Consider the following 15492-nt stretch of genomic DNA (forward strand, 5'->3'; position numbering starts at 1 on the left):
TGATATTATTTATAAGGGCAAGAAAATAACATTAGTTTCAAACTTTTCAAAAGCATCCTATAAAACAAGGCTATCCAGTGGAGCAACACTTTTAAAAACTCAAGACAAGGATATTATAACCAGCCAAGATATCCTCCAGGTTATCAACTTATGAATAGCTTTGAATGTGCAAGAACTCAGGGAATAATAATGTAAATATAGTCCTTCCTGAGAATTTACTACAAGGTGAGCTTGGTGAAACAAAAAGAGATAACTGGTGAAGCCAGCAAAGGGATTGATGGAAAGCATTTAACATATTTAATTACAGAGCTAGGACTAAAGCAAAGGTAACAAAAACCAATATGTAAATGTTATATATTCCAACAAAGTAGGGTGCAAGTGAAGAAAAATGGAAGGAAGAAAGAGAAAGCAAGGGAGAAGTGGCACTTTAACTTTGGATTTTCCAAACCGCTCCTAGTGATCCTATATGATTGGGCTTAGACTCTCCAAAAATTTACTTCCAGGTACTTTTTGCCATCTTGACCTCCATCTTTTAACCCATGCATTGATTCAAAATAGCCTGTTACTTTTCACTCTTGAATGGCTCTCATGTAGCGCCAAGCCTTACAGAGGTCTCACCCAGGAGCCTTATTCTCTCCCATTGTTTGGAGAACAGTGGAGCCTATAGATCCTTGCAAAGAAAGGACAAGTAGAAATGAGATGGAAGAACAAAGAGGGAGAAACTTGAAAGAGAGAGAGAGAGAGAAAAGGAGGAGGGGATGGCAATTGTTCTCTAATAAATAAATAAATAAATATCCCTGAATCCATAATTGTTGCACTTATTTAGTCAACGGATTATTGGGATGACAGCTGTGCCTATTGTAGGCCTAGAGCAGAATATGGGATCTAAAAATGGTCAAACCTTGTTTGATCTGTATAAAGCCTCTTCAGCAGACTTCCGATCACAGGCACCAGCGTACCAAGGCTTGCAGTGAATGTCTGCTTCCTGTGAAATGGAGACCATTACTAAGCATGAGATGGTCCTTCAATAATACGGCACCTTCTGTGCACTGAAAACATAGTCCCATTTTGCATTACCAAACTATAGGTAGTTTGCATTACTTAACTATATTTGAACCAACAATTTGAAAATGAGTTCTCTGCTTCTTTGATCAATCACAGGATTATATAATTGATTTTTTTTTTGGCCTTAGTACTTGAACATTATTATCAATCAATCAATCAATCCTGCAAGATTCCTAAGCCATTTATTCCTTTCTCCTAAAAAGTTATAAGCTCCCTATCACGATCTTATTGTTGTTGCTTTGTGGAGTGCTTTCTAATTTCCAAAGTGTTTTTACCAAGTATGATCTTACTGGATTCTTTTAACTACTTTGAAGGCAAGAAGGATACATGCTATCATTCTTCTTTTACATTTGAGAAAGCTTAGAGAGACTTGCCCAAGGGCACACAGAGTTCTTTCCCTTTTTAAAAAACTGCTGCTTTATGGGTTTTAATATCATATTGCCTCCACAGATCTATTCTGCGAAAATTACACAGTTTAAATAGAATATTTGTGAAAGGAAGAACAATAAAAATAGCACACTTCTTTGCTAGTTTTGAAAAAACACAAATTATTACTTAGGGCATCCAGAATACAAATTGGAATACGTGGAGCAGGGTCTTAATCCCTGAAAACAAAATGCATTCTGTACCTATTAGCAAATGACAACTCTCAAGCTGACTTAAAAGATAGTCTGTCCTCAAGCTTCACCCTAAATTCCTTATAAGAAGACATTAGAAGACATTCCTTTTCCTGCAGTTTAATGGTAATAATAAGAGTTCATTCATACCTGTTCTGACAAATGAGGGTTAGATGAAAATAGGCCATCTACAGTTGGGCTTCCTCCTTCTGGAAATCCTGGAAAGGATTTGAAAAATCAACAGGTCTTCATTGTATCTTGAGCAGTTAAGTGTGCCTATACTCCAACACTGTGCTAGATGTTGCGGGGGACACACACACTGAAAAATCACACACACACACACCAAAAATTCCTTAATAGCAGTGGTTCTCAAAGCATGGTCTGAGGACATCAGGAATCCCAGGATTGTTTCAGGGAGGTTGTGAGGTCTTTTCTAAACCCATATCTCTGTGAAGCGCCATTTTCTTAGTAAAGTTCAGCTAGAAAAACACTGCAACAGCTTGAATACAGAAGCAGATGTGAGAATCCAACTGTCTCTGTTATTCTAGGTATTAAAGAGATTCTTAAAATATAAAACAATGCTACTCTTCCCACTAAATTGTTTTTGTTTGGAAGATTTTTCATAAAAACATGTTATGTTAACATGTAATGTATTTTTTGAGTTTAATATTTTTAAATGAAAAATATAAGTTTTAATTAAAATAGATTAATAAATCTACTAATTAAGATTTTATTTTAATTGTCCACTTTTAATTAATACATTAAATATCAATGGAAAGAAACATGTGAACTAAAGTTCTTTGGGTTTGCAATGATTTTGAGTGTTAATGTGGTCCTGAGACCAAAACATTTGAGAATTGCTGTCTTATGGCATGAAATTCCTCAAGGAGTTTATAATCTAAATATGGGACACACAAAATAGGGAAAATACTTCACTGCATTCATTCATTCATTCATTCATTCATTCATTCATTCATTCATCATTGTGTGCCTGCCATGGATCAAAACCTTGGGGATAGATGTATAGATATATCAAACAATACAGCAAAATGCCCTGCCCTTAAGTTTTAATGGAGCTTAAGTTTTAATGGAGTGAGTGAGATAGACAATAAAGACATAAGCAAATGTATATACAATATCACAGAGTCATAAGTATATGGAGAAGTACAGGGAAGGGGGTTGGGGACTAGCCTTGGACACGCAGTATGTTTAAATCGGCTAGTCAGGAAGGCTTCATGAAGAGACACTCAGGTAAGATCTGCAGGAAGAGAGAGGGTAGGGGAGGAAGCATGTGGCTGTCTCAGGAAAGAATGTACCAGGTAGGAGTGATAGCAGCACACTAGGGCCTAGCATATTTGAGGGATAGACAGGGAACCACTGTGCCTGGAGTGTGGAAGGAAAAGGAGAGACCAAGGGATGGAAGACAGCAGGTAAGGAAGGGAACAGATGTGTAGGACCTGGTGGAGCTGTTAGCATGACTTCAGCTTTAACAAATGTGGTATGGGAAACTTTTGGAGGGTTTTGAACAGAGTAGGAATGTGATCTGTCTGTCTTTCAACAAGGTCCCCTGGTTGGAAATAGATCCAAGAGAGCAAGGGAAGAAGAGAAGAGGTCAGTTTGGTGTTCTTGCAAGCCCAAGCAGGACATGATGGTGGCCCAGGACAGATGGCATCAGTGGATGGTTGGACATCAATTATATTTTGAAAGAATAGCTGGAAGGTGTGTGAAGAAAGCAAGCAAGCAGTCCTAGGGGGACTCTAAGGTTTTTTGTTTGTTTGTTTGTTTGTTTTTTAATTAGAGCAGAGTAGAACAACTAGAATTGTCCTTTATTAGGAAGGGAAGTGTGTAGGAGAAACAGACTTTGGTGAAAGTGTCCTGGATGTTTAAAAGTGACAGCCACCATTGTAACAGGAGTGAGCAGTGATGGCTTGGTGGGCTCAGCCAGGTGGGCGTGAAGGAAGGGCTCATTCTAAGGTAGGAATGGTACTCCTGGGTGGGAACAGCAAAAGAGAGTGGGTGGTCAGGCTCTTCCAAGGCACACAGTACAGTATAAGTTGTGGTTGGCGGTTTCTGCAGGTTAAGTAGTTGGGGGTGTTCAAGGCTGATGTTTGCTGAGCCTTGAATTAGTACCAGTCCTGTTCTGTTTTCCACTTCCCAGCTCATTTTGTCCTCATGTTGGCCCATTGTGGGAGGAGCTATTAGACCCCATTTTACAAATAAGGCCTTCCCTGACTGCCCATCCAGAATAGCAGACTTCATTTCCTTCCTTACTCTTTGTGACCCTACCCCCTGCCATCTTGATTTCTTTTTCTTTATAGCACTTTAGCATTTGCCTGAAATTATATGATTTATCTAGTTGTTATAAGGGCAAGGGTTTATTTGTTTTATTCAATGATGTATATACCCTGTGTCTAGAACAGTGCCTGGCATGTGACAGATGGTTAATAAGTATTTGTTCATTGAAAGAATGACTTAGGCTGAAAAACAATAAAAAGTATAATAAAGCTTTATATAGTGAAAAATAAGATTTTTATAGCCAAACCATTTGCAGTTGATGTTCAGAATTTAAAAAGATATATACATATATTTAGTTTAAGTTTCATTTATTTTTAAATTTTTAAAAAAGATTTATTTATTTATTTATTTATTTATTTATTTATTTATTTATTTATTTATTTTAGGGGTACCTGGGTGACTCAGTTAAGTGTCTGCCTTCAGCTCAGATCATGATCTCAGGGTCCTGGGATAGAGTCCTTGAGTAAGGTTCCCTACTCAGTGGGGAGCCCCCTCTCCCTCTGCCCATCTTCCTGTTCCTACTCTATCTTTTTCTCTCTCTCTCAAATAAATAAATAAAATCTTACAAAAAATAAAATAAAGATTTATTTATTTATTTATTTAGAAGAGCATGAGTCAGGGGAGGGACAGAGAGAGTGGGGGAGAGAGAACCCTCAAGCAAACTCTCTACTGAGCATGGAGCCCAGCATAGGACTTAATATCAGGACCCTGAGATCATGACCTGAGCTGAAATCAAGAGCTGGATGCTAAACCAACTGAGCCATTTAGGTGCTCTTCAAGTTTCATTTGTTGAAGATAAATTTAAAAATCTAATTGAAACCTAAAAATCTGATTAATGTTTAAGATAAGTGCACATAAATTGTTTATTTATAACAATTACTCTCTTTATTTAAATGTACCACATCCTGCTTATTTTGGAATATTTTCCTAATGACCCATGCAAGGTAGGGTTTTGTTTTGTTTTGTTTTTCATTTTTCCTCCATTGAGTAGAAGGCAAATCAAAGTTTGGGCAGTTATGTTCTACAAGACTGACTTCATATATTTTTAGGGTGAGGTACTATTTGCTTTGGGAAAATTATCCAGAGTATTTGTCAAATCTTTTTTTTTTTAGGTTTTTTTTTGTTTTGTTTTTGTTTTGTTTTTTGTTTTTTGAGGGAAAGAGAGAGCATGAGCAGTGAGGAGGGGGCAGAGGAGAGGGAAAAGCAGATGCCCTGCTGAGCCTGATGTGGGGCTTAATCCCAGGACCCTGAGATTATGACCTAAGCCAAAGGCAGACGTGTAACTGACTGACCCATCCAGTGCCCCCCAAATCTTTTGGGGGTAGCTTTTAGGGATATATTTTATGAGCATCAAAATGCATTTTAGATTTAATTTAAATAGCTATCATTTACTGAAGACCTTCTATATTCAAAGCACTATACCAGGTACTTAATCTCCTTATTTTGAAAAAAGTTGTACTGTTTTTATTTAAAAATTAAGTGTAAAAGATGACCAATATGATCAGTAAAATATTCAATCAATATTTAAAAAATAGAAAGTAAAAATCACCCCAAATTTATTTACTTTTGAAAATAGCTCTATGAAATAAATACTCTTGGCTCCACTTAACAGGAAAGGAAACAAACAAGAGAGGAACTAACATCCTCCAGCTGGAAATGTTGCTCAGAGAGGAATATCCAGCCTTACCCACTATCTGAATATGCTTTTCGCGACTTCATTGTACTTACTTGGCAGAGGTATGGGTTTGTGATGGATTTGTCTGAAAGGAAGAATTTTCATATTAATTAAAGGGCAAAGCACAAGATGAGTAAGTTCAACATTTTACTTGCAGTGAAGATACTCTGAGCAGAGCCACCACAAAGGAATTAACACAAATGACCAATAAAACATATCTAAAGATAGGAAAGGCACCAAAGTCTTCAACTTAAGTAACACTGTCCCCTTCAGTTTTTAAAAAGGAAGAGACTTGATTAAAGTGTTAGATTTTCGTTGAGACCAATACTTAACCCAAATATTAGGTCTTTGTGATTCCCAGCAGTTCTTTTAAAGTTTTCACCTGCTCAACACCTTTTAAAATTTAATGAGCACTGGGTATTATATACAACTGATGAATCACTGAACTCTACCTCTGAAATAGTAATACACTATATATTAATTGAATGTAAATAAAATAAAATTAAAATTAAAAAATTTAATTGCAATGCAATGAAATGTCAGATTTTTATACCAAGCACTATAAACCAGTGTCACTATGTAGTCTAACAATAAAAGTGTCAGGAAACTTATTTTTAAAAGAAAGGTTTCTTACTTCTGGGTAGGAGGAAACATTGATGATTGCATATTTTCTTGTCTGTGACTAGATGTTCGGTGGCGTTCAGCAGGTATAGGTTTTTCTGCATTAAGAAAATTCTCGTATTAGGCTAAAATGAAATGTCTATCTCCATGTCCAAACCCAGCAACACCAACTGAGGAGACCAGGATTTGGTTTGATGTCTTCCCATGAATATGTCTTTCACCGGGACACTATCTGTTTCTGCATCTGGCGGTCTGGTGATGTGTTTGTACTATTAGGACCAGGACTCCTCCCCAGAGGCGTTACAGGCACATCTTACCATTCTGTGGCAATATACGTGGGGACTGAGCCTGTGGGGTGGACCTTTAAGCGTGTGAGTACAGGTGGCAACCTGAAACGAACAAGTTTGAACCACACCGGTATCCCCTACACAAATGTTATAACACCCTGGAGTATCTTCATTAGTCATAAGAGGTGGTATAAGTAATTTTTACTGATAAGAGGTACATATCAGAGTTTGCAAATAATCTACTCTTTTAAAAAAGTTAATTGAACAAATTCAAGGTCATCCTTATAATAATGTTAATCTCACTTGCGTTTCATTTGTTTTTCTGAGTGGAAGACGAAAGGGTGGAGTTATAATCAGTATATAGGGAAATGGGTATAACCTGAAATGTAAGAAATTTATATTGAACGCAGTGAACTTTACTGCTGAACCACTGATAATCTGATTATAAATCACTTTCATGCTAATTCTACCTCAAATTTGGTTTGGGGTTTGTCAAATCTGGATATGTCTATGGGTATGTGTCCCACATGGAAGAAAGGTGAACTCTTGGTTTTCCATTACAGGAACTCAAAAGGAATAAAAGTAGTGCAAACTCAAAGATTCAAATAAATGGTAAGATAGACTTTGGAGTTTCTTGTATTGCAGCAAAATTCAGAAGCCTTGAATCCCTTAAGAATGTTTTAAGTCTGTGGCAAGTTTCTTTGAACAGCTGTGTGAGATGTTTTGTTCATGACTTTACAGCTTACAATTTCAGAAGGCAAAAAAAAAAAAAAAAAAAAAAAAAAAACAATTTCAGAAGGCAGAAATAGTAAATACACTTGATTCCTACAGCTGCTGAGCTTTGACCATCTCGCTTTGCCTCTGCATCTTGGAGGCTTCCTTCCTAGGTAAGAAGAGGCTGCTTACCCACATTGGGTTTGGATGATGGTTGCCTCTGTTCTTAAAACAAGTCACAAAACAGATGAAATGCCAAGCTCTTGCACTAGGAGCCCTTTGGCAGTGTGGACACCCAAGCTGCGTGGGGGCATTCACAAGCTCTTTCTCTGCTGGATTTCAAAGTCCCCTGAAGCCAATGGAATCTGCACGAGGTTGAGCTTATTTCCTGCAGAGGCTTACCCTAAGGCTCCACTATTATTTGAGCTCACTGTTCAACAAGCATGGAAAACTGTAAGGAATGGAAGGACAGCAAGACAAAAGCATCAAAGGACAAGCGGACAAAAGCATGACACCAGAAAGGCAATGATATCTCTGAAATAACCTGGAGGAGAAAAGATGTGGGAAATAGATGTAAAAAATCCCCAGTGGAGCAATTAAAGCAGACAGGCAAGTTGTAGAACACATTCAGAAAATGTCCACCAACCATCACCAGAGAAACCAGGACATTTTATGTATATGTGCCCATGTTAACTCAGGAAATGGTGAGAACACTCACTCAGCTTTAACATTGGGTAGCTTCAGTTGTGAATTAGATGAGTTCAGGACTTTAACTTCCGTATAGTGCTTTAAGTGTTGAGATTATGGATCATTCTTACTTCTTTCTCTTTTTTTTTCTCTGGTATTTTTCAAATATGAGTAATTTTCAAATGGGAAAATTCGAATTAAAAGAATATATATTAGATTTTTAGGATATGATAAGATGAAGGAAAACATTTGGAGATGTACTAAAACAGACATTTGAATTCAGAAAAAAAATTTTGAAAACAGCATAAGAACTTTTTCAAATAAGCAGATTTTTAAAAATTTCATTACCTGAACTAAGCTATTAGTTCTAAGAAATGTGAATAGCTCTGAATAAGGCCTCATATCTATGTGAAGTGATGGTACTGTTTCTAGCAAGTCATATGTCTACAAACAGGCAGGTTTGGGGCATATAAACTATAGCCTTGCCCCAAAGACACTGGACTGAAAGCTCAGGTCCTTACTACTCATTGCAAAGTGAAGGCCATTTTGTTATTGCCTTATAAACAGTGAAAGCAATTTAGAAATACACTTATGTACAAATCCTTAATTAAAATAACTGTAAGAGGATATATTCAGCCTTCAGAATAATATAGTTTACCTTCACAAATGCTTGAGGCATTCTGTGTAGAGGCAACTGGAGTCTATTTAAAAAAAAAAAAAGGCAAGGATATTCAATACAGTAGAATGTGGAAATAAATGTTAAAGAGATATAATTAAAATAAATATTTAGGGAGAACATTTCTTTGATCATAGCTATTCTTTCAATCACAACAATAAAAAACACACAGTTCCCAGACCAACCTTTCCAATAAGTGACAATGGACTAGGGACTTCCTGGCTCTGTCAACAGGGTTGATGGATACTGTGGTCCCCAGTAGCTGCTGGCCAGTAGGTCTTGCATAGTGGGAAAGTGTCACCTGGCTTTGGTCTTAGGGCTCCACCTCAGTGTTTGCTAAATGACTGTAAATGTCAGGTTACAGAGCAGGTACTAGGTCCAGGTGGGCTTCCTCAAATAGTGGGCTGGCCCAGGTTCCCCGAAAATTCTGGCCAGAATCTGAGGTTAGTCAGGCCAATGTGTGCCTGATACACCATTAGCTCCCAGACCAGCAGATGGAAAGCAGACACAGGGGCTCCCTGTGGGGAAGACAGATGTCAGGGGAGGCAGGGAGCCTGGCTTCCACCTTGGATCTGCCGCTCACACTCAGTGAAGCCACCCTGGGTCAAGTGAGGATGAGCTCCTCCCACGCAGCATCTTCCCTGGCTAACCAAGAACACTGAATTTCTCTTGGGTAGTCTGGGCAGCAATTTCAGTTGCTAAGATTGCTGCGTTCACCTTATCTGGAAGCATTGTCAATTTTATTTTTTTTTATTTTTTATTTTTTTCATTGTCAATTTTAAATAAGAGAACAAGAATAAGCATTGCAGGAGATATGAAACACATTTAAATGCAAAATTAACTTACTGTCTTCAGTGGTGTAACTGGTTTTTTCCTGAGGGATAAAAAGATTGGGCTTTGTTAAAACATAACAAAGATAAAGTAGAGCTGACTACTTATCATTTTACTTTCAAATCTAAACTAGAATAATAAACATGGTATGAGTGTGTTGAAAGACTGTCCTTGAAGGCCAAGGGGGATGGAAACAGGATTTAGCTGTGATCCTCCTAGCTTCAGATAGGGTCCATGGACAGATGGCAAAGAGTTAATTGGGGATAAATAGGAGCGCCAGTTGTCAGGGAGTCAGGAAAACAATTCTCGTTCCAGTTCTGCTGCTGATTACTCTGTGACATCAGGCCTCTTTCTCTTGCCTGTAAGGCTGGTTGGAGCTTTAGTTTCCTCATCTATAAAATGAGGACTAGCATCAGTATTTTCAAGGCATGTATGCAGAGCCCTCCCATCCTCCAACAGCACCCTCGGGCTATAGCCCAGGGCCTCGGGTGGAGATAGGCGGACAGCCTGGCGGGTGAGGCTACCGCAGGCACCTCCCCTGCCAACTGCTGCCCTGCCTCTAGTGACATTTTCTACTTGACATCTGCCTAGGATTTCATCCCGAACAGAGAAATCTAAGACCAACATAAATGTGAAAACCTTTGTGATCTCTGGTCCTGAAGGGGCTTTTTGAGCTAATGTTCTGGTTTGTTTTGGTAGAGACTGTAATCTCATACTGTAAGGGTGTATGCTTCTCTTCTGTGTTTATTTTAAAGACACTCTCACCTTTTCTCTCTCTCACTTTGTTTTTGGCTGAGAGCTGGAAGATTGGGGGAAGAACACTAACAATTCTTAAGTGCCTGGCACTGGGTTAAGGCTTTTCATATGTTATTTAAACCTCACAGTGACCTCTAAAAATGGCTATTATTGTTACATTTTAGAGATTGGGAAACTGTGGCTCAGAGAGTTTAAGTAACTTACCCAAAACGATAAAGCTGAGCCAAGCGAGAAGTTTTGGTTAAACCCTTGAATTTAAGAATGTCTTTGCTTTGGGGTGCCTGGGTGGCTCAGGAGATTAAGCTTCCTGACTCTAGGTCTGACTCTTGGTTTAGGTGGTGATCTCAGAGTGATGAGATTAAGCCCTGTGTTGGGCTCCAAGCTCAGTATGGAGTCTGCTCAAGATTTTCTCTTCCCCTGCCCCTCTATACCCCCCTATCTCCCGCATGTGCTCTCTCTCTCTCTCTCAAATAAATGAATAAATCTTAAAAAATAAAAAATAATGTCTTTTTTTTTAAATAATGTCTTTAAGTAGAATTAAGTTTATAATCATGCAGGCCAGCTTTGCACATATTTAAGCATACTTTTAAACTAACCTATTGAAACAATATAAAATTATGGGGTCCCTTTGTGATATTAACATATTATATCTCCTAACAGTTTACAAAGCTCTTTTAAATCCAATAAGAAAGAATGACTCTCTTGTATCACCTTTGAAAGGAATCTCAGCAGTGTGGCCTTGATTGAACAACCCAGTGTATGCTGTTGGGTATGTATGTGTTTGTTTATAGCTCACTAACTACTTGAAAGAGAAGTGGAGGAGTCGAAAGTAAAGATGAAACTTGCTTATGGGTCTCAAAACTATTCAGATGCTGGAGCTTCTGTCTTACAGAACACAAGTCAATTTAACTAAAAATTTAGGAAAGGAAAGACTGTTAGTCTTAATTTCAGCAGGGGACCCCTAGTCCGACTTGAAGCATGCCATAGGGGTAGAGAAGAACAGGGCAGCGGGGTTTCATTTCTACATCTTTTAGGAACACACCTATTGTAATGTGAGGTACACCTATATCTGTGCTTGGGCAGGTATGCCCTTCTGGATGGAAATAGCAGAAAAGCACCCACTTCCCCCCAGATTTGCAGGCTGGACCCCTTTGTGGATTCCAGGTAGGCCCGCCCACAACAGTGGTGGAGACCATCCACTCACATCTCACAGAGCTGTCCTGCACAGCAGGTACTCACCCAGCCCTGGGCAGTGGGGATGGTGCAGCAGGAGAAGATGACTTAGCATCCCAGGCTCCACTGTTACGACCTGCACAAACATACACACAGGTCAGTCTCCAACTCCTGAATCTGAGGCTTATAGTGACAGTGAGGCTGGCCTTCCTGATAGGCTCAGAAATACCGGCACATGGGATCCCTGGGTGGCGCAGTGGTTTGGCGCCTGCCTTTGGCCCAGGGCGCGATCCTGGAGACCTGGGATCAAATCCCACATCGGGCTCCTGGTGCATGGAGCCTGCTTCTCCCTCTGCCTATGTCTCTGCCTCTCTCTCTCTCTCTGTGACTATCATAAATAAAAAAATTAAAAAAAAAAAAAAAAAAAAGAAATACCGGCACATTTTTGGGTTTCTTTCAGTTAAGCATGAATAGGTGGTTATATGGATGCTATTGGGGAAAATCTGTAGACAAAGGTGATATATATATATATATATATATATGATGTCAATTTATAAGCTTGGAACCAGAATGTGAATTAGGGACTCCATCTTGACATTTCTTTTTTTTTTTTTTAATTTTTTATTTATTTATGATAGTCACAGAGAGAGAGAGAGAGAGAGGCAGAGACACAGGCAGAGGGAGAAGCAGGCTCCATGCACCGGGAGCCCGATGTGGGATTCGATCCTGGGTCTCCAGGATCACGCCCTGGGCCAAAGGCAGGCGCCAAACCGCTGCACCACCCAGGGATCCCCCATCTTGACATTTCTAAACAACTTTCTCTTTTCTCCCATGGGGCAAGTGCAGAGTCCCCTGATTCTGCAGGTTCAGTGAAAGGCCCACAAGATTCCTACAGGAAAGAGCCAAGAACACACATGTGCATCTATATACACTGCACAGCTGTGCACATCAGTGGTGCCTAAGGATGGAGAGACACAGACCCACCACTCCTGCTACATGCCTATAGGCATTGCTTTTCATGGTCACACAGACTATACACATAGGTTACTGTACACATAGTAACCTCACATCCAGAGGCTGTTCATTCACCTCTGAATTCTCAGGGCCTTTGCCCATTGCACTGATAGAAAGATTGAGACCAATGACAAGCTACTGCCCAAATTGCATCTTCCAAAGCCACAGAAGAGACCCAGAGCACCTTGTCCACTGTATCTCATTTCCCCTCTGGCTACCTAAGACAGAAAGCAGACAGTCACAAGGGAAGAACCGAGAGATAGGCAGAGCTTCACCACCAGACAGAGCAGGCCTGGAGGGGGAGAGCCAGATGCTAAGCCTGCTTCTCTCAGTGTCTCCTGCCTGCCTCCTCTCATGCTGATGCTCACCTTCCTGGACACTATGGCTCGTTACTGAATATATTGAACCGAATATAATATTTTATTAAGAACCTACTACATTTCTAAGTCTACAACTCCTATTGGACCTACAGAGGATACTCTGTAAATATAGGTTGGACGTGTCCTCAGGATGCATTATTTTAGTTTGCAAGATAAAGCACATATAGCTGAGCACTGAGGAAATAGTCATTTACTAAGAATTATTGAGAACCTGGTATGTGAACAACACTGTGTTAGGGGTTGTCAAAGAGGTAGAGAAGCAGAACTAGGCCTCTGTCCCCCCAGAACTTATACTGTGAGGACATGCACACACCATGCCACCTCATCTGACAGAACCGCCCATCCAAAACACAAGAGCTTCAAGAACTATTACAAATAGAGGTCATAAAACTCATTCTCATGTATTTTACTAGAGAGAGGCCTTCAGGCTTTCACTCAGTGCCCATCCACTCCTCTTCTACATATGGTTCTCACACAGGGCTAATTTCCATGAATGCTTATAAATGAAAAGAACAGTCAAGAGTGCATAGTGTTGACTCTCTAGCACTCCATAAGGAAATGGCCGCTCTATGTGATTCTCACTAAGGTGCTACCCGACCTTGATGTGACTTTTGAAAACATATAGAAAAAGAGACTACATTTGGAATTTTTAATATTTCATGTGACAATAAACTGAAATGTCATCTGGACTATGAATCCAACTGTGTTTCATTGGCTAGGGTACCAAATGGATGCTGTTCTTCAAATTCTTAACACCTGATTAACCCTATTAAAATATCCTTGGCTACTCATAGATTTTGATGGAATATTTCAGGGAAGGGGAAAAAAAAACCTTGTCTGAAAAATGAAGAAGTAGAAAGAAGGCCTAAGTCAGAATTTCCTCCCAGGGGTTTTCCCTCTTTTTCACTGCCAAGGGCTCCTTTGGCTTGAGTACATTGTTGTTGTCATATTTACTGCCTAGTTTCTCTACTAAGCTTCCCTTCCCTTCATATCTTCAAACAGTCTGCCAACATGTTCCTTCCCGCTTCCTTCCTCATAAATCACTTCTGCAATAAGAGAGGGAGAAGCATGCCGCTTTTCTCTGTGGTGGTAGTATGAGTTCTGGTAGAAAACCGATGGTGTCTCATCAGGAAGACAGGGTTCTAGCTATTTCTTGGCCACCAAACCGGCTAGGTGTTCCTTTACAAACTGACTGGGTGGCCACTGGTGCTCCAGTGTCCCCCACTGTGAAATGGGGACACAACCAGCTACCTTACCTAACTCAGAGTTATTGTTGTAAGGCAATGGGAGAACTTTGAAATTGTAAAGAATCAGCCAAATAAAAACTAATATTGCTGGAAAGGAACTGAAAGTATATGAGGTTAAAAACATTATGCTAAAGTGAAGAGAGTCAGACGGGGAAGGCTTTATACTATATGACTCCATCTATATGAGATGTCCAGAAAAGGCATATCTATAGCAACAGGAAGCAGATCCGTGGTTACCTGGGGCTGGCAGTGGGAAGAACATTCACCAAAAATAGGCATAAAGGATCTTTTGGAGTTGGGGTGGGCATGGAAATTTTCTAAAACTGGATTGTTGTGATGGTGGAAAAGCTCGTAGATGTAATGATTTATAAAAATGCCACATTATAAATGTAAAATGAGTTGAGTTTTATGATGTGTATGTTATAATTCATTAGGATCTCAGTAAATGTGATTATTGCTATTTTTGTTTTAGCATCTTGTTATCAACCACCACAGTGTCTCTGGGTGCTGGGCACTATGCCGGGTACTTTAAATGTGCCGTCTCTAAGCCTCCCATAACATCATGTGGAGCAAACAGAGGCTCAGAGAGGTTAAGTGGCAGGGCTGGAGTTGAACAGCGAGGCTAGCTGAGTTTAAAGCCAGTGGACATGTTCCTCTCCAACCAATGCCTATTAATATTACTCTGGGCTGCAATTTGGCAGCTCAGATTCACTTGCTCTTTCTACCTTATGTGGGAAAGATTAGTGAAACAGAGCGGTGTTTTTGTGAATGCCCACGGGAAGATGAAAATTGACTTTCTTATTTCATAGGCCAGTCACCTTCTCTGCTGCTCTGGGCCTGAAGTCAGACCCAGGGGCATAGCTGGGGTAGGACAACCTGGTCCCTTCTGTGACCGGGGTTCTTGCTTTCTGGCAAAGCCAAATTCTTGGCTGTGACACTCCAAAGAAGAAACTGGGAATTTGATAAACGGAGATGTGTCTAAAAGTATAATAAAAGAGAAAAATCAGCTTTGTTTTCATTGTATTGAGCAAAAAATGATGTTAATATTTGCACAGCTGGTGCTTACCAAAGTTTCTCAACTGGGAAAATGACCTACTCGTAGTTTTTCCTTCTACTGCATCATCCTCTCTTCACTCTTGCATGCAATGGTGGCAAGTTTCCTTACCCGTAACAGTCTCAATGCTGGAATAGTAAGCCCTTAGGATTTTACTCTCTTCTAGATGTTCTAGAAAACCTATTATTATTAGTGGGGCTTGTCCACCAGCTGGAGTGTCCCTTACTCTCAGGCCCTGCATGAGTGCTGCCAAGTAAAGAGATCTAATTTAATAGCTTCAGAACAATTTGGCTTATAGGTAAAATTCAACTTGCATATTGGCAGGGAACTGTAAATTCCCAAACTCCCCCCACCCACCCACCCATTTTAGGAAATGAGGAGAGAGAACACTTTTTAAATG

General features: G+C 39.7%; 1 protein-coding gene across 2 annotated transcripts in view; it reads right to left on the reverse strand.

The window, feature by feature from the left end:
- Positions 1 to 15492, reverse strand: part of BLNK (B cell linker) — a 77741-nt gene that overhangs the window by 7077 nt on the left and 55172 nt on the right. For both annotated transcript variants that reach the window (XM_038578381.1, XM_038578382.1), the window contains 7 exons: positions 11464 to 11533; positions 9484 to 9511; positions 8620 to 8662; positions 6287 to 6371; positions 5706 to 5737; positions 1833 to 1900; positions 902 to 985 (listed from right to left, as the gene is read on the reverse strand). In XM_038578381.1, coding sequence (XP_038434309.1) covers positions 902 to 985; positions 1833 to 1900; positions 5706 to 5737; positions 6287 to 6371; positions 8620 to 8662; positions 9484 to 9511; positions 11464 to 11533 — 410 coding nt within the window. The remainder of the gene's footprint in view (positions 1 to 901; positions 986 to 1832; positions 1901 to 5705; positions 5738 to 6286; positions 6372 to 8619; positions 8663 to 9483; positions 9512 to 11463; positions 11534 to 15492) is intronic.

Source organism: Canis lupus, chromosome 28, assembly GCF_011100685.1.
Source record: "Canis lupus familiaris isolate Mischka breed German Shepherd chromosome 28, alternate assembly UU_Cfam_GSD_1.0, whole genome shotgun sequence".
Taxonomy (NCBI): domain Eukaryota; kingdom Metazoa; phylum Chordata; class Mammalia; order Carnivora; family Canidae; genus Canis; species Canis lupus.